Source organism: Ursus arctos, chromosome Y (assembly GCF_023065955.2).
Source record: "Ursus arctos isolate Adak ecotype North America chromosome Y, UrsArc2.0, whole genome shotgun sequence".
NCBI lineage: Eukaryota > Metazoa > Chordata > Mammalia > Carnivora > Ursidae > Ursus > Ursus arctos.
The window spans coordinates 24,123,926-24,148,863 of record NC_079874.1 but is presented as its reverse complement, the minus strand read 5'-3'; the positions used below and the strand labels follow the sequence as shown (position 1 = coordinate 24,148,863).

The 24,938-nt window shown below is 34.7% G+C and overlaps 1 protein-coding gene across 9 annotated transcripts in view; it reads right to left on the bottom strand.

Moving 5' to 3' along the window:
- Positions 1–24,938, bottom strand: part of LOC113248376 (lysine-specific demethylase 6A-like) — a 147,690-nt gene that overhangs the window by 48,172 nt on the left and 74,580 nt on the right. For 2 of the 9 annotated variants that reach the window (XM_048213433.2, XM_026489779.4), the window contains exons 9-17: positions 20,563–20,656; positions 18,355–18,481; positions 12,533–12,631; positions 12,193–12,412; positions 11,527–11,661; positions 10,793–10,948; positions 10,135–10,224; positions 6,851–6,946; positions 5,699–6,082 (exon numbers count right to left, since the gene is read on the bottom strand). In XM_048213433.2, the coding sequence (XP_048069390.1) occupies positions 5,699–6,082; positions 6,851–6,946; positions 10,135–10,224; positions 10,793–10,948; positions 11,527–11,661; positions 12,193–12,412; positions 12,533–12,631; positions 18,355–18,481; positions 20,563–20,656 (1,401 nt within the window). The remainder of the gene's footprint in view (positions 1–5,698; positions 6,083–6,850; positions 6,947–10,134; positions 10,225–10,792; positions 10,949–11,526; positions 11,662–12,192; positions 12,413–12,532; positions 12,632–18,354; positions 18,482–20,562; positions 20,657–24,938) is intronic. The other 7 variants (XM_048213435.2, XM_026489776.4, XM_048213434.2 and 4 more) reach the window with 4 other exon arrangements.

The window sequence follows — 24,938 nt, the reverse complement described above, 5'->3', positions numbered from 1 at the left end:
GTAGCAAATATTGTAATCTAATCAACGCTCAAAATATTCAGAAGTGGGTAGGCAATTAAAAAATGAATTCAGCATCATCAAAACTGACACTCAAATTTCAAAAAGTAGTAATTTTATTACTTCTCTATAGATCAAAGTACCTTGAGCTTATTAATTCTTTTAAAGGGAAACCATGGTACAGTGAAAGTAAAGAAGGACTTGAGAACTGACTGCAATTTTCAGTGTATTCCTCAACCCATACTGAACAGATAGCCAATATAAGCTTGATGGACTACAGTTACAATGTTGGTCATAATAAATTAGTTCACCCCAACGTATAAGCACAAAGGGAAAATTTTCAGGAGATCAGACTAAAAGTTAAAACTAGAGATAAAAACAAGATCATGGCTGTGGACAAACAAATTCAGAAGTTCCTCAACAAGCAACTCACTATAAAAAACATAAATTGAGAAAAAAACAAACATTAAACACAATAGTTATAATACAGACTTTAGGTGAACAATATTCAATAGAAAAAAGGGCTGAACTTTGAGGAATAGGCCCCCAAAGCCATACTGAAAGAAAAAAAAAAGGCAAAACACTTCTGTATTAATACAAAAAATCTTGTTTCAAACTCAGGAAATTTACAAAACCCTAACGAAAATAAACACACACACACACAAAAAACCCCTGCAACTGATACATCAGAATAAAATATCTGCAAAAACATACAAAGAGAAAACCCAAAAGCCCAAAGAAAATGACTCACCACAATAAAATGCAAGAATGGTAAGAGAAACAAAATACTTGTCATAAAAACTTTAATCCAGATAACAATGGGATGAAAGGTTCAAAGTACTCATAAGAAAATAAATGGCAAGAATATTCAATAGGGAAAAGACCAGTCTCAGTCTCTTCAGCAAATGGTGTTGGCAAAACTGAATAGGTACCTGCAAAGAAGTGAAACTGGGACACTTTTTTATACCATACACAAAAATAAACCCAGTAAGAGATTAAAGACCTAAAGGCAACACCTGAAACCACAGAATTTGTAGAACAAAAAACATATTAATTCATAAGTGTCAGTCACAGAAATATTTTTCTGGATACGTCTCTTGAGGCAAGGGAAACAATAGTGAAAAGGAACTATGAGGACTTCATCAAGATAAAAAGCTTTTGCACAGCAAAGGAAAGAGTCAACAAAACAGACAATCTACAGGATGGGAGAAGATAATCTGCAAATGATATACCTGATGAGTGGTTAGCAACTAAAATTTATAAATAACTCAATACCAAAATCCCAAAAGTCTGACTTAAAAAATGGAAAGAGGACCTGAATAGACATTTTTTTAAAGAAAACATCAGATGGCCAACAGACACATGGAAGGATGCTCAACATCACTCATCATCAGGGAATAACAAAACCACAGTGAGGTATCATCTCATACCTGTCAAAATGGCTAAAATCAAGAGACACAAAATAACTAACCATGGTAAAGGCATAGAGAAAGGCATAGAGAAAAAGGAACTCTCATGGACTATTGACAGGAATGTAAATTGGAACAAACGCTGTGGAAAGAGTATGGAGGTTCTTCAAAAAATTAAAAATAGAAATGTCACATTATTCAACAATTCCACTACTAAATGTTTACCCACAGAATACAAAAACACTAATTGGAAAAAATAGATGCTCCCTATTTTTACTGCAGCATTATTTATACAATAGCCAAATTATGGAAAGAATCAAAGAGTCTATCAATAGATGGATGGATAAAAACCATGTAACATAAAAATACACAATGGAATACTATTAATCATAAAAAGGATGAAATCCTGTCATTTGTGATGGCATTGATGGACTTAAAGGGTATTATGTTCAATGAGGTAAATCAGAGAAAGACAATATTTTATGATTTCACCTACATGTGGAATATAAAAAGCAAAACAAATGAATAAATAAACAAACAGAAATAGACTCAAATACAGACAATAAAGCAGTGGTTGCCAGAGGGAAGGGCTGTACCATGAGAGGCAATATAAGTGAAAAGGATTAAGTAGTACAAACTTCTAATTATAAAGTACATTACAGGATGAAAAGGACAGGATAAGATATATAGTAAAGAATATTGTGTAACTACGCATGGGGACAGAAGGGAATTGGACTTACTATGGTGAGCACTGTGTAATACATAAATTGTAGAAGCACTATATCTGTATACCTGAAAGTAATATAACATTGTATGTGAACTATACTTAATGCTTAAAAATGCACACCAGTAATACTGGTGAGTTTCTCCCAATATTTAAGGAAGAAATTATGCTAATGCTCTACAATTTGCCCCAGAAAACAGAAGCTGAGTGAACATTTTAACTATGCTTAATTAGGCCAAGATAATGATTACCCTAACAACAACACTGAACATTTTAAGACATCACCAAAGATGTTACAAAAAGACAACACACACAAAAAGTATGTCTTATAAACACAGGTGCAAAAATCCTCAACAAAATATCAGCAACTCAAATATAACTATGTATAAAAAGAATTATATACCATGGCCAAGCAGGATTTATCCCAGGTATGCAGGCTGATTCAACATTACAAAACCAATCATTGTTATCCATCATATTAAAAGACTGAAAAACCAAAATAATATGATCATAACAATTGATATGCATGGTAAAATTATTCCCTGTAAACCTGGAAGACTGAGGAACTTCCTCCACCTGGTAAGAATACCTAGAGAAAGACTATATCTGCATTATATGAAGGGTGAGTAACCCAAAGCCTTCCCCAAGATCAGGAACAAAGCATGGATGTTCCTACTTAAAACTTTTAGCATTGTGCTAAAGTCTAGCTAATGCACTAAAGCAAGGATATAAAAGGGAATCAAATAAAAAGAAAGAAAAGAAGGGGCGGGGCTCCTGGGTGGCTCAGCCACTAACTGTCTGCGCCACTTCGGGCTCCCTGCTCCGTGGGGAGCCTGCTTCTCCCTCTCACACGCCCCTTGGTTTTGTTCGGTCTCTCGCTCTGTCAAATAAATAAATAAAATCTTAAAAAAAAAAAAAAAGAAGGGGCGCCTGGGTGGCTAAGTGGGTTAAGCATCTGCCTTCGGCTCAGGTCATGACCCCAGGGTCTTGGGATCAAGCCCCGTGTCAGGCTCCCAGCCAGTGGGGAGCCTGCTTCTGCCTCTCTCCCCAACTCGTGTGTGCACGCTCTGCTCTCTTTCTCAAATTAATAAAAAGGGGCGCCTGGGTGGCTCAGTCGTTAAGCATCTGCCTTTGGTTCAGGTCATGATCCTGGTGTCCTGGGATCGAGCCCTGCATCAGGCTCCAGCCCGCATCAGGCTCCTCTGCTGGGAGCCTGCTTCTTCCTCTCTCACTCCCACCATTATTTTTCTGAATGCTGACAAAATGATTCTTAGGTGTATATGGAAAAACAAAACGTCCAAAATAGCCAACACAATCTTGCAGGGAAAAAACAAAGATGTAGAACTACACTATTTGATTTTAAGACTTAATATAAAGCTATATTAATCAAAGAACTATGGTATGGGCAAACTCATCAAGGGAATAAAACAGAGCCTAAAAATAGACTCACATAAATGTACCAAACTGCTCTGTGATAAAGGAGCAAAAGCATTTTTACAATGGAGCAGATACATTCTTTTCAATAAATGATGCTGGAACAACTAGACATTTAAATTTTTTAAAATGAACTTTTACACTAATCTTACACCCTCCACAAAAAGTTAACTGAAAGTAGATCACAGACCTAAACGTAAAATGCAAAAGTGTAAACTCCATGATTAACATAGGGGAAAATCTAGATACCTCAGCCATGTCAAGACTTTGTAAGACAATCATGAAAGAATTGACATGCTAGACCTCCAATAAAATTAAAAACTTCTGCTCTGTAAGAGGCACTGTCATAGAGTGAGAAGAAAAGCAGGAATTGGGAGGAAATATTTACAATATTCACATGTGATTAAGGACTATTAACTACAGAAGGAAAAAAAATGTAACACCCAACAATAAGAAATTAATCCAACTAAAAAATGGGCAAAAGATCTGAACACATGCCTCACAAAGTTAATATATACGGTATGAGAAAATGCTTCAAAACACATTAGAGAACTGTAAAATTAAAAAATGAAATACCACCGTATCCCTATTAGAATTACTAAAGTCCAAAACTATGAAGGCCATAAACCCAAATGTCCCTCTAAATTTTGTATGTTTAAAGTTAATCCACAATATGATGATGTCTGGATATGGGATCTTTAGGAAATCATTAGGTAGTACCTTCAAGTAAGAGATTAGAAGTCCCCTTATAAAAAAGACCCCAAAGTCCTGGATGGAGCTCCGCATTGGGATCCCTGCTGAGCAGGGAGTCTGCTTCTGCCTCTGGCTCGTGTGCTCTCTCTCAAATAAGTAAAATCTTAAAAACAAACAAACAAACAAAACCCCAACACCACCAAAAACAACAACAACAAAAAAGGCTCCAGAAAGTGTCTTCATTCCTTCTGCCACTTGAGAACAGGGAGAAGAAAGCTGTCTATGAACCAGAAGAAGGCCCTCAACAGATACCAAATCTTCTATTACCGTGATCCTGAATTTTCCAGCCTCCTTAACTGTGAGAAAGAATTTTCTGTTGTTTATAAACTACCCAATGTATGGTACTTTGTTTTTATCTGTCCAAACTAAAAACTTTCATGTTGAAATGGATCATCAAATGCTGGGAATAGCTAGAACAAAAAACAGACTCATTCATTACACGTGGAAATGGAAAATGGTCCCAATGGTTTACAAGATAATTTGTTAGTTTTATACAAAACTAAACATTCTGTAATGAGTGGCAATCATGTTTCTAGGTTTTCACCCCCACGCATTGAAAACTTAGTGTCCATACAAACTGCATATAAATGTTTATAGTAGCTTTACTCATAACTGAAAAAACGTACACATAACCTTTATTTTTCCTTCGTAAGTGAACGGATAATAAACTCTGGTAAATTCAAACTATGTAATATGATCAGTAATGAAAAACAAAATGACTATCATGTCAAAGAAAGACATGTAAGAACCTAAAATGCATAATGGCAAGTGAAAGAAGCCATTCAAAAAAGGCCAATATCCTGTACTTATTTCAGCTATATGACCTTCTGGAAAAGGCAACAATATAGAGATAATAAAAATGTTACTGGGACAGGTTCAGAGGAGTCAAAAATAAAGAGACAGAACGCAGGATATGTTTACCCTGTAAGTATGAATCTACTTTGTGTGATACTATAAAGGTGAATATATGCCATTATCAACATGTAAGAACCATTACAATATATAATCTAAAGGAAAGAAATCAATGTAAATTAAAGGGTTTAGTTAATAACAGTGTATTAATAATCCCTTATCATCTGCAATTATCATGTCACACTACTACAAGATATGAAGGATAGGTGAACCTTAGGATGGGGTAATTTTGGAAGCTTTTAGTACACTCTGCTCCATTTTCTATAAACTTAAAAGTGCTCTACAATGTAGTCTTTCAATTAAAACTTTTGTAAAATTTAACACTTAAAATTCTTAAACAATTATGAATTATTTAAAATTAACTTTCATAGATAAAATCATTCATTAAATTTTATTTCTTTTTCTTCTCAAAATATACACAACCCAAAGAAAAATTATTTAAGAGCAAACAAAGCAGCTAATCTTTTACCTGAGTGGAGTTAGACAGCTGTTTTCTCCATGGCTCTTCTGTGCTGCTGGTCAGGTTTGTGCAGTTATGAGGTAGAGTGAGTATGTTTGGCTGCAGGTAAGGCACATTTCCATTACTTCCATTTCCTGTTACATAATTATTGCCTACTAAAATAGTGTCTGTACTCTCTAATGATTTTGATGTGCCAAAAGGAGCACAGCCTCCAGCAAATGGTCCACTGGCCAAAGGCTTTTCAAAACAAGCAGAGCGTACTTCTGGTTGAGAGACACTAGGTTCTCTAGGCAGAGTAGAATGTGGTTGCTGGCTAGAGATAAAGTTTGTAGGCAGTGATGAGTTAGCTATTGGCCCATTAGGAATTCCAGTAGTTTGTCCTGTCTGTCCCATCTTCAAAAACAAAAAAGAAAAACCTGCTTGTGTGACTTTGAAAATGTGTAATCGATACATCCCTTTATATATTATAATATTTAATATCTCTACGTTAAAAAACATACATTTCAAAAATGAAACATGGGTAAAGCAAAAATCTTTTTCATGATATACTCAAAGAAAATTCTTTAATTAGTGCTATAAGGGCAAAAGAAAGCATCTTAAAATAATCGATTAGTCAGTAAATTACAGACCTTATTTTATATCATGAAGTAGGGGATTTCAAACTTCCATTCATTACATTTATGCCAAATCCTTGATAACAAACTCTCCTTTAAAAACATCACCTCAAGATGGGATATTTTAATTCTAAAATAATAAGTCCATAGAACACATCTGAAGTATTACTCCCCCCAAAAAAAAGAAAGAAAAAAGGAAATATGAAGTGTTTTGTTTTAAATTAATTTATGGCTATTAAAAAAACAAAACGTGTCCATTAGTAGTATTTAAAGCTCAGATATATAATTCCGTGTTTTGTTTTGTTAAGTATGCTCCAAGCCCAGCCTGAGACCCAATGCAACGCTCAAACTCACCACCCTAAGATCAAGACCTGAGCCGAGATCAAGTTGGATGCTTAACTGACTGAAATACCCAGGCGCTCCCATATATAAAAATTCTATTCAATATGTGTAGAAAGTAGATATGATGATTAAAATATACTCTCAAATTATATTGTACTCAGGAAAAAAATTTAATAAATTATTACAATAAAAATAACATACATACTTGTTGCATTACGACAAACTGACTTTCCAACTGTTCCAGCATCAGTTTCTGTGCTGCATTTAAATTATCTCTATTTGCACGCAGCTGTTCCAAGTGCTAGAAAAATAAAAAGAATACAAAGATAAACTTAAGAAATAGGAGCCTGTCAGGCAACCTGTCACTGGAAAAAAGAAAACTCAGAACCTCTGTGTAGTCAAATGTAGGATTTCTAACCTTACGTAATCAATTCCAAAATGCAATCTGTCCAGAAATCTAAGAAAGGAAGATTAAAAACAAAGTTCATCAGAAGCTTTTTAAATAACAAAAATGTGGTATAAAAAAGTGTTTTTTTTTTTTTTTTTTAAGATTTTATTTATTTACGTGACAGAGAGACAGCCAGCGAGAGAGGGAACACAAGCAGGGGGAGTGGGAGAAGAAGAAGCAGGCTCCCAGCGGAGGAGCCTGACGTGGGACTCGATCCCAGAACGCCAGGATTACGCCCTGAGCCAAAGGCACATGCTTAACGACTGCGCTACCCAGGCGCTCCTAAAAAAGTGCTTTTAAAAGCAGCATTGTTGGTAATAGAAATAATGGAAATGACCCAAAAAGCCCAACAACAGGAATCTGGTTAAAGAATGGGTGGCCTCCATGAAGCCTCAAAACATTTTAAACCCATTAAAAAAACAATGAAGCAATACATACACATGAAAAGATTTTGAAGATAATCTGTGTAAGAAACAAATAGCAAGGTTCGGAAAATATATACACTTTATTTGTTTAAAAGAAAACAAAAAAGGGGTGCCTGGGTGGATCCGGTTATGATCCTGGGGTCAGGCCCCATATCAGTTTCCCTGCTCAGCAGGGAGCCTGCTTCCCCGTGGGGCTCCCCCCCCCTTCTAACCCTGCTTGTGCTCACTCTCTCTCTGTCAAATAAATAAATAAATAAAGCCTCAAAAAAAAGAAAGAAAGAAAAAGGAATCTATGGGACAGCCATATTTTTTTGTGCATGTACAACGTATCTCTAGAAAAAATGCAAAAGAAGCAATTATTACCAGTTATTTGTAGGAAAAGGAAATTAAGTACTTAGACTAAGGAACAAGAACAATCCCTTAATCTACACACCCTATATTTTCTAATAACTCTTGCATTTCAAACACAAATGTATTAAGGATAAAATGTAAAAAGGATAAAATGATTTATGAACTGTTACTCTAAAGATGTGGGCTCATAATACCTCTCTACTAATTAATTTCATTTACTGCCATTCAATTTTAAGAATTAATGCCTAAAAAAGGTTAAAGCTTATCCTCTGCTTTAAAATATGGGAGAAAATATGTCAAAAGAATATTTCAAACCACAGGCCTCTGGTCACTTAATCTTTTTTTTTTTTTTAAAGATTTTATTTATTTATTTGACAGAGATAGGGACAGCCAGCGAGAGAGGGAACACAAGCAGGGGGAGTGGGAGAGGAAGAATCAGGCTCCCAGCAGAGGAGCCTGATGTGGGGCTCGATCCCACACGCCGGAATCACGCCCTGAGCCGAAGGCAGACGCTTAACCACTGTGCCACCCAGGCGCCCCAACCACAGGCCTCTGGTCACTTAATCTTTGATAAAGGAGGCAAGATATCCAATGGGAAAAAAACAGTCTCTTCAACAAATGCTGTGGAAAAACTGGACAACCACATGTGAAAGAATGAAACTGGATCACTTTCTTAGACCACACACAAAAATAAACTCAAATGGATTAAAGACATAAATGTGAGATCTGAAACCATAAAAATCCTAGAAGAGAGCACAGACAGTAACCCTTTTTCTCTTTTTTAAAGATTTTTTTCTTTAGACAAAGAGCACATGTGTAGCACGAAGGGGCAGCGAGAGGGGGAGGCAGTCTGAAGCAGATTCTGCACTGAGCACAGAGCCTGACACAGGGCTTGACCCCACAACCACCAAGATCATAACTTGAGCTGAAACGAAGAGTTGGACACCCAACCGACTATACCACCCAGGCACCCCGAGACAATAACCTTTTGATATTGGCCACAGCAACTTCTTAATAAATATGTCTCACACGAGACACGGGAAATGAAAGTAAAAATGGGGGCGCCTGGGTGGCACAGCGGTTAAGCGCCTGCCTTCGGCTCAGGGCGTGATCCCAGCGTTCTGGGATCGAGCCCCACAACAGGCTCCTCCGCTATGAGCCTGCTTCTTCCTCTCCCACTCCCCCTGCTTGTGTTCCCTCTCTCGCTGGCTGTCTCTCTCTCTGTCGAATAAATAAATAAAATCTTTAAAAAAAAAAAAAAAAAGAAAGTAAAAATGAACTACAGGGACTTCAACAGGATAAAAAGCTCTTGCACAATGAAGGAAACAATCAAGAAAACTAAAAGGCAGCCTACCAGATGGGAGCTAATGAAAATGAGATATCCGATAAAGGGGTAGTATCCAAAACGTAAAAAGAACTTATCAAACTCAACACCCAAAAAAACAAAAAAAAACAGTCAATAAATGGGCAGAAGACACAGACATTTCTCCAAAAACATCCAGGTGGCCAACGGACACATGAAAAGATGTTCAACATCACTCATTATCAGAGAAATACAAATCAAAACCCCAACGAGATAATACCTCAAACGTGTCAGAATGCTAAAATCAAAAGCACAAGAAAACAACAGGTGTTGGGGAGGATGCAGACAAAAACGAACTGTCCTGCATCACATTGGTGCACTCACACTGGAAAACATTATGGACATTCATCAAATAATTAAAAACAAAAGTACCCTATGATTCAGCAGTCATATAGGTATTTACCCAAAGAATTCGAAAACATTAATTCAAAGGGATATTCAATGGTATAGAAGCACCCCAACTGTCCATCGACTGATGAATGGATAAAGAAGATTTGGTATATTTACAATGGAATTTGGCCATAAAAAACAAAGAAATCTTGACATTTGCAGTGACATGGATGGAGCTAGAAACAACTACACTAAGTGAAATAAGTCCATCAGAGAAAGACAAATACTATATGATTTAACTCATATATGGAACTTAAAAAAGCAAATAAATGAGCAAAGGGAGAAAAAAATGAGACACAAAATAAGAAACAGACTTTTAATTATAAACCAACTGATGATTACCAGTGAGGAAATGAGTTAAATAGATGATGGAGATTAAAGTTCACACTTATGATGAGCACAAGGTGATTTATAGAATTGCTGAGTCTCTATATTGTATACCTGAAACTCTGTATGTTAAAACTACGTGGAATTTTTTTAAAAATTAAAAAAAAAAAAAAAAGATTTCATACCTGTAATTTCTGTGGTGTCAAATACCATGAATGAACTTGCTGTTGTACTGGAGTAAGTGAAACAGCTCTATTCCAGTTCTCAGAACTATTCTGAGGAAAATTTATTTAAAAAAATTAAGGAATATTTGGTTAAATTCACACACTAATAATTATAACAAGTGAGACATCAAATGACTAGGAATTGGAACATTTGCACATCATAGGACTTAACTATTTAAATTATTTTAAAAATATTTTTAAATGCATAATCAATTTGGAAGCTTACTAATTTGAAGCATACACTGTTCTTTAACTCCACCTAAAAAGCCTGTTACAAAAATCATGTCTCAAACAGCTAAGAAGCTGTCCATTAAGTAGGATATAAGTGTGTTAAGTTTATAAAAGCAAGAAATGAATACAATTACATGTTCAAGTACCTATCACTACCTTCCAAATTTAAATGATGCTTATGTAATTGACGTAGAAAATGCTGTTTAGGTAACAGCAAAACTGTGAAAATCCTTCACTCCTGTTGTACACACGTTGAAAAAATACATGACAGACAAAATTTCAGAAGATGTAGAGCTTCATTTTTTATTGGGATTTTCCATTTCTCTAAATATATATATAAATATAAATATATATATATAAATATATATATATATATTTATATATATACCTTTGTTGGACTAGATGTTCTTTTCTTCTTGGCAGGACTGGATGGGCCATCTACTTGGCTAGAAGTAATCATATGTACTGGCAAGGACTGCTGTGAAAGTGATATTTGACTGAGGCCTAATACAGGTTCGATACTTGGATGATGAGCTCTGTAAGCCTATGGATCACAGAAGACAAAAATATGGTTCCATATATTCAAAATTCATTCCTTCAAATTATAAAAATTTACAAGCTGCATACTTTTCAAAGCTTTGTGGACATCATGGATAGTGATAAAAATCACACTGAATGAATCATTAATGGAGGAGTGTGTACCTTCTTTTGAAGAACTTTTCAATATACCACTGTATAATAGTCCATTTAAGAAAAGACCCTTTTGAATTTATGAGAATATATAAAGGTTTTGAAATTGTTATCCCAAGTTTCTTCCCATTTCAGAGGAAGTTTTATTTTTACTTTATAAATTTTATTTATTTTTTTAGTAATCTCTGCACCCAACGTGGGGCTGGAACTCATGGCCCCAAGATCAAGAGTTGCATGCTCTTCTGTCTGAGCCAGCCAAGTGCCCCAAAGAGAGTTTTGTTTTGATCTAAAATCCCTTGCAATTAAATTTGAAGAATTTTTATTAAAAAAAAAAAAAAGCCAATCCTGTACTTAGTAATATAATTTTGATCACTACAAATTGGAAAGAACCCTTAAAGCTGGGCACCTACAGAAGATAACCCAACTTCTCACCTGCTGTGCTGTGTTCATGGCACCCTGCCTGGAGGTAAGCTCTGCGGGTATTGGTAGGCTCCACGCCTCCTCAATACTAGGAAGTAATTTAGATTTATTCTGTAGACTACCTTGTGGAAGGTTACACAACTGAGCCTAGGAAAAATTATGTAAAAAGCAAATTTAACACAGGCCTACTTGAGTAAGAGCAAGTCCACTAAATCTTCCTCAATGTTACAGGTATTTATTTCTTAAAGAAAACAGAGACTAAATTTGGGGGTTTTGATATATGCTGCGTATAAAGAGGGCAACCAGAATATACTCATGTGAGTCAGAACAAAACAAATTTCTCTTTTTCAGAAATCTCACAGATCTCATGAAATTTCAATCAAGAGTGGAAAACAATGTTTGTGTTCTTTTCTCTAAAAAGCTATAACTTAAAAATGTAGATAGCACACAAAAAAATCATGCAAATTAATGTGTATCAACAAAGTAAATGTGCAAAAGAACACTGTAAATACTGCATCTTTTACTTTAAATGAAAAGTAAAATATCACAAAATATTAAAAATTATGAAAAAAAAGTTACTGACATGAAAACAAAAAAAATAGACACACTTTCCAGCCACCCTCCTCGTGACAGTTATCATATGGAAAATCATTTAAAATAAGCTATTTCGATATTTACCTGTAAAAATTTAATTCTTCCTGCAAGTGTAGAGGTATTACTACAACTTTTGCTTCTAGTTGCATTTAAGTAGCATTTAATGGCATCCTGAGGTTGGTTGCAGGATTCATAGAGAGTGCCTAGGTCCATCCAAGCTGCTGCATGCCCATGATCCAATTGTACGGCACAAATATAGGCCTGTAAAGCATCCATAGGTTGATTTTGCTGCTGATAGAGCACACTGAAAAGAGAAAAAGTTGTCTGAAACAGAGTATAATAGTAATACACAGTGTATTACATGTGTTAAAATGAATTTGTTTATCTATGAAAATACTATTAATTCTATATACAGAAGGCTTACCCTATTGAACACCATGTATCTGCACTTGCTTCTGATTTATCAATAGATTGCCTGTAAGATATAAAGGCATCCTGAACTTTCCCAATACTTGAATAACACCTGAAAGGGAGGAAAAAATTGTGTGTATTTGGGTATGGGTATACAGAAACGGGTACAAGTATAAATATATATGAAGTATTCCATTAATATTTAAGTTAAGTATATTTATTTCTCAAAATGATGTATATCAGAAATTTAAAAACCTACTATATATGTGTGCATACATGCTTACATATACAAAAACATAATATAATCTACATTGTAATTTGCCATTAAATGAACTTTCTTTCTTCTAAGTGTTAGTATATGTTATGCCAATGAACGTTACTGAAAACATTACCAAATTTGTTCAATGCCATAATATTCAGGATTAAGCACACAGGTCTCTATTTATATGCAGTTTGTATTCAGGTTTCCTTTAGACCAAGAATAAAGGTATAAAACACACAAAAAAAACCCCACTAAATGACAGTAATCTGCATTTTTCTTTATAAACTTACAACATTCAGAACAAATATTCCTTAATTCATGAAAATTTCAAAAGTGAGATACAGTTAATAACAAACTGAATGTGAAAAACAGCATAAATATCTTAATTATCTAATTTAATAGGTACTTTATTTTATTTTTTTTAATTAAGCAGGGCTTGAATTCATGACCATGAGCTGAAATCAAGAGTCAGATGCTTAAGCAACTGAGTCACCTACACAGTTCTAATTTAGGTATTTTAAATAACATACATTTTAATCTTAGTTTTTAAAAAGTAGTTATATTAAGAAATATTAAATGCAAAGGACAGTATATGGTAACTTTATCAAACAATCAACTAACCAAGAACAAGACAGAAAACAACAAAAATACCAAACACCACAAAACTTATATACAGTGAATTAAAGAAAGACTGTCCTACAGGTTAGCTGCTGCAAAAGGAAAACTTTACTATAGAAATCACAGTCAACAAGTAGTTTTGTTTTTAAATTTATTTTAAGACACAGAAATTATTTGAATATATCTTTCCATGAACTTTTTGTGTAATTTTATTCCTTATGGCACTGGGAGATACAAAACAGCAAGAAATGTTTTAATACCTTTATTGTCTAGACACTCTATGTTGAGCACTACTATTAGTAATCTAAATTTTACTAGGTCATGTAACCCAAATGATTGGGAACCACAGATTATAGTAGAAAAGATGACAGAGGGCATTTCACATAAACAAAAATTAATCTACAAATGGAAAAAAATTTTTTTTAAGATTTTATTTATTGGACGGAGAGACACAGCAAGAAAGGGAACACAAGCAGGGGGAGTGGGAGAGGGAGAAGCAGGCTTCCCACAGGGAAAGTGGGAGAGGGAGAAGTAGAATTCCCACTGAGCAAGGAGCCCTGGGATCATGACCTGAGCAGAAGGCAGATGCTTAACAACTGAGCCACCCAGGTGCCCCACGCAAATGGATTCAACTGTGATCAACTTGAGTTTGTCCTTCTAAAAAGGCAAGAGTCATGACAAAAACACTCCAGAAACATTAAACTTCTAACAATGTGTAAACTGAAAAATTAAAGACTGAATGAAAATAAATTTGGCACAAGGCTGGTACAAACACGTGAGCCAGAATTATAGTGGAAGTAATGAGACTGTTTAAAAAAAATAATACCAAATTACTGATAAAGACTCCGGGACTGGGGCGCCTGGGTGGCTCAGTCGTTGGGCGTCTGCCTTGGGCTCAGGGTATGATCCTGGTGTTATGGGATCGAGCCCCACATCAGGCTCCTCTGCCTGCTTCTTCCTCTCCCACTCCCCCTGCTTGTGTTCCCTCTCTCTCTGGCTTTCTCTCTGTCGAATAAATAAATAAAATCTTAAAAAAAAAAAAAAAAAAACTCCAGGACTTCACCACATACAACTGTTTCTAAAATTTACTCAGTATAAAAAGGTAAATTATTGTGAAAAAAATAAAGTAGCTGGTTTGAGAAAGAACGTGATAAATGAGCTTTTATTTACTTTTTAAAAAGACTTTTATGCATTTGAGAGACACAGGGAGAGAGAGCGCGTGAACAGTGGAGAGAGGGAGAAGCAGGCTCCCTGATCAGCAAGGAGCCCAACAAAGGACTCCATCAGAACCCTGGATCATGACCTGAGCCAAAGGCAGACACTTGGGGCGCCTGGGTGGCACAGCGGTTAAGCGTCTGCCTTCGGCTCAGGGCGTGATCCCGGCGTTACGGGATCGAGCCCCACATCAGGCTCCTCCGCTATGAGCCTGCTTCTTCCTCTCCCACTCCCCTGCCTGTGTTCCCTCTCTAGCTGGCTGTCTCTCTCTGTCAAATAAATAAATAAAATCTTAAAAAAAAAAAAAAAAACAAAGGCAGACACTTAACCAACTGAGTGAGCCACCCAAGTGCCCCAATACAGGAGCTTTTAAAAGATGTTTTGGTGTGTAGGTTTCTAATGTTCAATAAACAGAAGTGGACATCAAGCAAGTTCAGAATCTTTACAAATCTTAATCTGCAATTCACCCATATGAAAGAGAGGCTTAAGAACACGGGACGCATATAACAAGTGAGGGAAAAATAAACCGGAAGGATGACTAATTTGTGGGTTGACAGCAGAAGAAACACCAGTAAAGGAAACAGAAAGTGATTTTAGAGAGCGCATAAAACCTGTATTGGACAGAGAATTAAAAAGAGAGTTAGCAGTAACTGGAACAAGGACAGAAATCAGAGATGTCGTGAATAGCATGAGGAAAGTATTTTTTTTAAAACAAAATCAAATTTCAGATTATCTGACACATTTGCCTAAATGCCAGGAGAAATAAGAAATAATTTCCGAAACCTACATTTTCACATCCCATTTTTAAAAGTCAAAAGAGAATGTCAATGTGCCCAAGTACTAGTGCCTGACTCCAATCACCAAGAAGTGTTCCCCTAATACAACTTGTTTAGGTTCCTTTAAGGTAGGCTGACCTCTAATAGAAGCAGTACCAAGGAAACTTGAGTTCCAGCTCTTTCTGTGACATTTTATGAGCCTTAAGAAAGTCAGTTTACTTCTCTGGACTCATTTCCATCATGTGTAAAATGAGAGGATGAACGAGCTGGCTGCCTGATCACTCCAAAGCTTAAACAGTTCCGTTACTGTGGGAGACTATTAACAGAGCCTTTTACCAGTGTGAGTATAACTGTAGTACTGTAGTACCGTGTCACCATCTCACTTTTTCTTTTTTTAATTTATTTGAGAGAGAGAGAGAAAGAGTGCACAGGCCTGGGGAGCCGCAGAGGAAAAGGTAGAGGCAGGCTCCCCACTGAGCAGGGAGTGTGATGCAGGACTAGATCCCTGGATCTCAGGATCATGACTGGAGCTGTGAAAGGCAGATAGTTAACCAAAAGACCCACACAGGAGCCTATCTCACTTTTATATACCTGTGCCAAGCAACACGAAACAATATGCAGTGGTTAACAAAAGTCTCTGAAATACTAGGGTCATCAAATCCCTATGAATTTTACTGACAACGAGATCCTCAGTCAGAGCTTTAATGAATTTTAAAATACAAATTTTCACAACCTTAATTTTCTGTAGCAATAAAGCCAATTAAAAGTAATAAGTTAGTAGGCAGTAGGTGAGAGCAAAAAAAGCAAAATCACAGAAATCATAGAAAAAATTAAGATTAAAAATAATTACTATCTAAAATCATCCTAAGCCCCCAAAAGATTAATATCTTCTATTTGAGAAGTCAAGAAAATGTTCTGTATATTCAGATAATTTCATCCAGAAAGTTAAAAATAAAGCATATGCCAATGTTTTAAAATCAGATTATCTATGGGTAAAGCCCTCTGTAGAATACTGTTCTCAAAGAGATGGAAAAGTGTATCATTATTTAAATGCTAATTTAAACATATTTCTTTATAAACTGTTTATATTTGTCTGTAATTAAGGAGTAACAATTCCTTATATTAAAAAGCTATGCAGAGTGCATATTATGCTACAAACTCTTATCTTCTATCAAAAAAAATACTCATACTCCTAGACTCTATAGTAGAAAGAGTACTAACCCATAAAACAATTAGAGGTCAAATTTTATAGCTCTCCCTTTTTCTAGTAATAAGCCTCCTTTACGGTAACTTTTAATCGAGACACTCATTATACAAAGCTAACTATAATAACTAAGCTCTAAATCCAAATGCTAGTTAGATCACTTATTTATTAAAGAGCCAGTTTGTTGAATGTACAATGCTAGGCAATGGAGAGAGAAAAGATTCAGCTTCTTCCTGAGGACTTCAGTGGATGAGAGAGAGTAAGTTTGGACTTATAAGTTCTATATTAAAAAAGAACTCAAACTAGACTCTTCTGTAGTCCTGGGGAGACTAGAAAAAAGTATAATAAAAGTAGTTAACTTACCAATTAATTGTTAGTATACATAATTAATAGTCAAACATTTCTTAAGAAAAATTTTTATTAAAGGGGGCGCCTGGGTGGCTCAGTCGTTAAGCGTCTGCCTTCGGCTCAGGGCATGATCCCAGGGTGCTGGGATTGAGCCCCACATCAGCCTCCCTGCTCTGCTGGGAGTCTGCTTCTTCCTCTCCCACTCCCCCTGCTTGTGTTCCCTCTCTCTCTGGCTGTCTCTCTCTCTGTCAAATAAATAAATAAAATCTTTTAAAAAAAGAAAGAAAGAAAAATTTTAAAGAAAAAACTAACCTAACAATAATCTCCCTCAGATTATTACCAAATAAAAATTTTACATTTTAAAAATTATACGTTATATAAAAACTACAGTTAACACAAAGACTAAATCTGAATTAGACTTCATAACAGTTTCTCAAAATAAAGTATTCATTGTAAAAAACAATCAGATGAGGTATGCCTGGATGGCTCAGTTGGTTAAGCGTCTGTCTTCAGGTCAGGTCATGACCCCAGAATCCTGGGATCAAGCCCCACATCAGGCACTCTGCTCAGTGGGGGAGTCGGCTCCTTCCTTTCCCTCTGCCCCTCCCCACCGCTTGTGTGCTTGCTCACTCCTGTGTGCTCTCTCTATTAAATAAATAAAATCTTGTTCTTTTAAAAGATTTTATTTACTTATTTGACAGAGAGAAAGCACATGGAGGAGCAGGAGGAGCAGGAGGAGGGAGAGGGAGAAGCAGGATCCTCAACAGGGGCCCAACGAGGGGTTGGGATCAAGACCTGAGCCAAAGACAGATGCTTAACCAACTGAGAAACCCAGGCAACCAATAAATAAAATCTTAAAACAACAACAACAACAACAAAAAAAAAACAGAAAAAAAGAATCGGGTGAAATTTACAATTCAATGAAAGTAAGACAATTAAGTTTGTAACTTTGAGAAAACGAAGCTGACAGATCTAATATTTTCATTTATGTGAAATGAAAATTGAAATCTCAAACTATTCAAATGAACTTTACCATAGGTCATCAGGGAGAATAAAAATGAATTCAGTTAAATAAATACATTAAAAATGATAGAAATAACAGGGGGAACAAAATTTAAATACTGAATTGAAAAACAGTATTAGTGATTAATATCTGAATTCTCTTGAAAACAGTTCAATACTTCAAAAATTAGCAATAATGCAAGTACCATGAGAGAAGGTAAAAATAAAAACTGATCAGCAAAATAAAAATTTCTCACTAAACGCACCAAATTTAGAGTGATCCAGTTTTACCTATCAAGAATCTGTTATCATGTATTTATAATAAAAAGTCACTAAGCAGATATTCTATAAACTAGCACTTTAGATTATAGGTTAACTCTATGCAGCACAAACCAAGTGTCTGCTCTCACCTCCCAAGGAAATACCAAGACTGGCCAGAATTAGGATCTGCCTCCAAAGACTTTTGGAGATACTGAATCGCATAGCTTTCCTTGGTGGCTTTGTCTCCCAGCAGATCCACATTATGATGCATCCATCCTATAATTAAAAAATTATAAGCATTTACCCATGATTCAACTATTTTTCCACTGTTAAGAACACCATGAAGAACACAAATAAAATACTCTTTCTATACCTTTATTTTCTTTCAAACTTCCCCCAAATTTAAAACTACCAGAGATAGCTGTAGGAAAGCCTACCTCATACAAAAAGGTACCATCAATGGTACTCAGGGCTCTTAAAGAACTGAGAGAAATTTAAATTATTTTGGGCAATGCACTGACACTTATTAAATTAGTAGCCATGGATTTTCCTTTTCCAAACTTAATTGAAAAAAAAAAAAACCAAACAAAAACCAACAACAAACCAACCTATAAACCAAAAATATAAAGATGATTAATTTACTTTTCCTTTGAAGGTTAAAACATCTACCAAGTCAATGGTGATTTCTAAGGAATAAATAAAAACTTACATAATAAAAAAGATAAATCAGCTAAATAATTTTTAAAAACCTTACAGAAGACTCTATACCTTACTGATACTGGTTATTTTCATTAATATTCTAAATATAATATCTGACCAAGAACAAAACCAACAAAAACACTCCAAGGCTATATGGAAAACTAATGAAAAACAGGTTTAAAGAGCAATAAGAGCAGCATAGAATGCCTGTTTAATAAACAGGTTTAGAATTACAGGTACAGAGACAATGGAAAACCTGGACTGTGATAAAATATTAAATTTACATTTAAGACAAATAGAAACCAGTGTTTCAGTTGTGAGTCAATTCAAGTTTATAAAATTACCTTTGTAAAAATAAAAATGAGGTAAAACTATGCTTAACTGCCTTTGACATAGATAAAAACAATATAATGACATTATGAAGACATACATATCATCAATAAACTTCATTAAAATTTAGAATTATTTGCCGAAAACCAAAAGAAACAGTGAAAACAAACACAAACTCCAACCAAAAGATCAAATATAGACATAATGGATAACTAACAATATAAATTACTAGGGGATATTCCTTACTAACCTCTAAGAAACTGTAAACTTTACATTAAACACTCGATTTCCTTATGAAAAACATAAAATTGTAAGAAATGCTGTAGAACATACAGTGATATTCTAGAATTTTTCAGTGCAATAGTTCCACTAAGTCATATTGTGAATGAGTCTGTGAAAAGAAGCTCAACAGTCACTCAGTAGCTGTGTGCAACATTTCGATTTAATTAACTTCATTAAGTGCTATGCGTATGGAAGTACTCATACTTACTCCAGAGATCAAGTACAAGAGGATAATATTGAGAGTTTAAAAGGACCAGCTGCATTGAAGGACTGTATTTAGATGGATTTTTGAGATGGACTGTGTTAGATGGTGAGTATAAATCAATTCTGGACAAAAGAAGAAAAGGATGTCCTTCAACAGATGACTGGATTACGAAGATGTGGTCCATATATACAATGGAATATTACTCAGCCATCAGAAAGAACGATTACCCCACATTTGCAGCAACATGGACAGGACTGGAAGAGATTATGCTAAGTGACTTAAGTAAGTCAAGCAAAGAAAGACAATTATCATATGGTTTCACTCATTTATGGTACATAAGAAATAGCAGGAAGATTGGTAGGAGAAGGAAGGGATAAAGAAAGGGGGGGTAATCAGAAGGGGGAATGAACTACGAGAGACTATGGACTCTGGGAAACAAACTGAGGGCTTCAGAGGGGAGGGGGTGGGGGAATGGGATAGACTGGTGATGGGTATTAAGGAGGGCACGTATTGCATGGTGCACTGGGTGTTATACGCAAATAATGAATCATGGAACTTTACATCAAAAACTAATGATGTTACTGTATGGTGACTAACAACATAACATACCATAAATACTTTAAAAAAAAAAAAAGAAGAAAAGGAATAATAGTTCTAGAGAAACATTTACAACAGAAACTATTTTAAATGAAATCTCAAAATAATACACATTATGATTAATCTTAACACATAATTTCAAATATAAGTAACTGTTTACACAGAAGAGTTCCAACTGCTCCCACCAACTACCCCAACATTTGTAATTAATGCAATCTATAATAGAAAATAAATTTTTATATACCTAACTGTTGTAAAACAATTGCTTTTACTTGTGCAGGTAGGTTTTCTGTCTGTAACAGTTGTTCATAGGCTTCTTTTGCAGAATGATATTTCCTCTAAAGTAGAAAAGAAAATAGTCAAAGAAAAATAAAAGGATAAATCTTTAAATAAAGATTTTAATAAGGAATTGATGACATGATTTAATTAACTTTTCAGGTACTGAAATAGTAAGAACACTAAAATGCATACTATAAAGAATTAGTAGTATAAGAATTTAGAAAATAAAAAGTTTCTGTAATGAAAAAAATAATTCAATGTACGAAGTGAATTACTAATGGAATATTTCTTCAACCCTGGAAAGCTATGTTGTGCAGAATAACTAAAAGCTGATAAAATTAACCTTCAATATAACAGGATATCAACAAAATATGACATTAAAAAAAATCTCATTATATGTATTCTATAATAACATTCACAAAGCTGTACAAATATTCTACCAGCAAATGTTGACTGGGAAGACTTTCAAAGATACAGACAACATATGAGGCAAAACAGATTTAGTACTACTATATTTTACAAAGTCTAAAACAAGAGGAAAGTGGGTAACATTTTAACTTTACAAAACACATTTCTTTTGTAGAAAACACTCTTGAAAAATACTTACATTCAGAAACACGTTTTTAAAGACCTAACCCTTGTTCCACAGTTATGATCCAAACAATGCTCAAGATATTTAAGGTACAGGCAAATTTCTAAGTGAGTCCGCTGCTCACAGTTCTCTCCAAAAATATTACTACTATTACTGTATTAATATTTAATACAACTCCTCCATAACAAGAAAAAGAGAAAACTTCAAAGCATTACCCTTTTTAAAATTTAAATTCAATTAATCAACATATAATACATTAGTAGCTTCAGAGGTAGAGTTTAGTGATTCACCATTTAAAACATTCTTTTTAATGTACTTGGAAAAGCAATTAGTCATTTTGTAAGCATAATAACAAAAGGATAAAAATGTCATTTCAAGGATATTTGTATGAAATCAGCAGAGCACCATGATTAATTCAAATAAATGTACACATTGGAGCTAATAATTTTGAGTTTTTTCCCTAACCAAATGTGACCAAAAACAATTTCAAGAGAGCAAAAAACTCAGTTTTTATTTCTATCGTATGGGCATGTACAGCTATATAAACACATGACAATTTAAACAGACACCAACTCCACAACCACAAAGATGCCCATACGTACAAGGATAAACACTTCCCCAAGTATAATCAAAGTAAGACTTATCAGTTACAGGATACAAAATTAATAATCAAATTTCGGTTGTATATTACGCACTAGGTAAAGAATAATCCAAAAATGAAATTCAGAAAACAATTCTACATAAGACAGAAAAAAATATTTAGAATAAATTTACCAAGAATATAAAAGATTTGTATAAAACACATTTTCTTTTTCCATACTCTACATCCTTGCCAACATTTGCTGTCTTTTGGTTTTTTATTATAGCTGTCTAGATAGACTTAAGTGATACTTCACTGTGGTTTTGATTTAAATTTCTCTGATGATTAGTGACATTAAGCATTGTTTCATACACAGGCTGGCCATCTAGATGTCTTCCGCAGAGAAATTTCTATGGAACCATAACCCATTTTGAAATCCAATTATGACATTTTTCTGCTGTTGAGTTATAGAAATTCTTTACATATTTGTGAGACTATTCCATTATATTAAATGGTTTGCAAATATTTTCTCCCATTCCATTATCTGTCTTATTACTCTGTGGATTTTTTTCTTTTGCTGTGTAGAAGACTTTTTTAAAAAAGATTTATTTATCTGAGAGAGAAAGAATGCACACATACGCGCACAAGCAGGGGGAGGAGGTAGAGGGAAAGAATTGCAAGCAGACCACCCTCCCCACCCCAATCCATCCCCCCAGAGCACAAACCCCAAAACTGGCTCAATCTCACAATCCTGAGATCATGACCTGAGCCAAACCTAATTTGATGATGTCAAATGCATGAAATCACTGGCAAGACCAGTATCATGAAGATCTTAGAAAAAGCTCTTAAAAGTATTCTTCTAAGAGTTCTACCGATTTAGTTTTCCTTCTTTTTAAGTCTTTAATCCACTTTGGGTTGATGTCTGTATAAAAGACCGGAGTTCAATTTTAGTCTTCTACATATGGATATTCAGGTTTCTCAACACCAACTGCTGGAAGACCCCATTCTCTCTTCATTGTGTATTCTTGGCACTTCTGTCAAACATCTGCTGACCTCTGGGTTTACACAGGGCTCTCTACCTCTGCTCTCTCTATTCTGCTCCAATGGTCTATCTACAACTGTCTTTACACAAATACATATTATTTTCAGTGCTTTGTATCTGAATCAAGAAATGTGATACTTTCAAGCTTCGTTCTTTCTCAAAATTGATTTGACTCTTTGTGATCTCTTAAAGTTCCATTGGAATTAGAAAACCATTCTTCCTATATCTATAAAAAAATTCTATTGGGATTTTCACAGAAACTGCAGGTAATCTGTAAACCAATTCGGAATTCATTAGCAAAAACGCACAGAAGGGATTGAAAACCATGTGTACAAACAATTTAATAATTAGCTTCCCAACAGCAACAACAACAACAACAAAAAAGCTTCCCAACAATAAACACGATATTTTGCTATTTGCTAATCTTCTTACATCAATGGTTTTTTAACACTTTTCAGTATACAAATCTCTCATCTCCTTAAGTTTACTAAGTATTTTACTACTTAGGGTTCTATTTACATGAGACATTATGCTAAGTGAAATAAACCAGTCATAGACAAATACTGCATGATTACATTTATAGTAGAAATACAAAATAGTCAAATTCATAGACTTAAGAAGTAGAATGATGATTGACAGGACTGAAAGAAAGTGGTAATGGGGAATTATTTATCAATGGGAATGACGCAGTTTAGAAAATTAAAATACGTTTTAGGTCTTAGACATACTCTGTATCAGTGCACTGTTGACTTAAAATATTACAAGGGTAGACCTCATGTTAAGTGTTTTTAGCACAATGAACTACAAATAAAACTGCCAAACTTAAAATAGCTAGACACAAATGGAAAGAAATACTGTATTCACAGTTTGATACTCTTAATATTAAAATGACAACACTACATAAAACAATTTACAGATTCACTGTAATCCCTAACAAAAGCTCACTAGAAAAATAAACTAAAAATGGGCACCTGGGTGGTTCAGTTGGTTAAGTGTCTGACTACTGATTTTGGCTCTGGTCATGATTTCAGGGTCATGAGATCAAGCCCCAAGTTAGGCTCTGTGCTGAGTATGGAGTCTGCTTAAGATTCTCCCCCACCCCCACCCCGTCTACACCTCCACTACTTTTGCTTGCACTCACTCTCTTTGAAAAAAAAGAAAGGAAGGAAAAGAAAAAGAAACTAATCAAAGCCCTATATGTAAGAAGAACTATAAACTCTTAGAAGAAAACAGAATGAAAAATATTCATGACTTTGAATTTTACATTTATATTTTATGTATACACAAAAACCACAGGCAACAACATTGATAAATTGGACTTCATTAAAAAAGAATTAAAATTTTTGTACATGAAAAGGTACGTTGAAGACAGTGCAAATCCCAGAAGGAATCAGAAACCCACAGAATTGGAAGAAATATTTGCAAGTAACATATCTCATAATGCATCAATGCTCAGCGGATATAAAAAATTCCTAACAAGTCAACAACTACAACAAAAAAATCAAACAACCAAATCACAAATGATCAGAGGACTTGAATAAACATTCTCCAATAAGATATGCACGTGACCAATAAGTACATGAAATAACCATTAAAACCACTAGTTAACAAGGAAATGCAAATCAGCATCACAATAAAATTTAATTTCAAAACCATTATGCAGGTAAAAATATAGAAAATAACCAGGCAAGATGTGGAGAAATATGAACCCTGTGTAATGCTGTATGCGTACAAATGTAAAATGGTGTAGTCACTGTGGCTTCTGAAAAAAATTAAACATAAAAATTATCATATGACCCAGCAACTCCAGCAGGTATATAACCAAAAGCACTGAAAACAGCGTCTCAGATATTTGTATTCCAAAGTTTATAGCATCATTACAACCAAGTGTTCACCCACAAAGGAATGGAAACAAATTATATTATTCAGTCATAAATACTAACGAAATTCTGATACATGCTAGACAGGGATGACCTTGAAGGTAATATAAGTGAAACAAGCAAGACACAAAAGGACAAATACAGCATAATTCTATTTGCAGGAGGTACTTAGAATACACAAACTCAAAGATATAAAGGTAGAATGGAAGTTACCAGAGACTAGGTAAAGGAAAGAACTAGAAAGGAA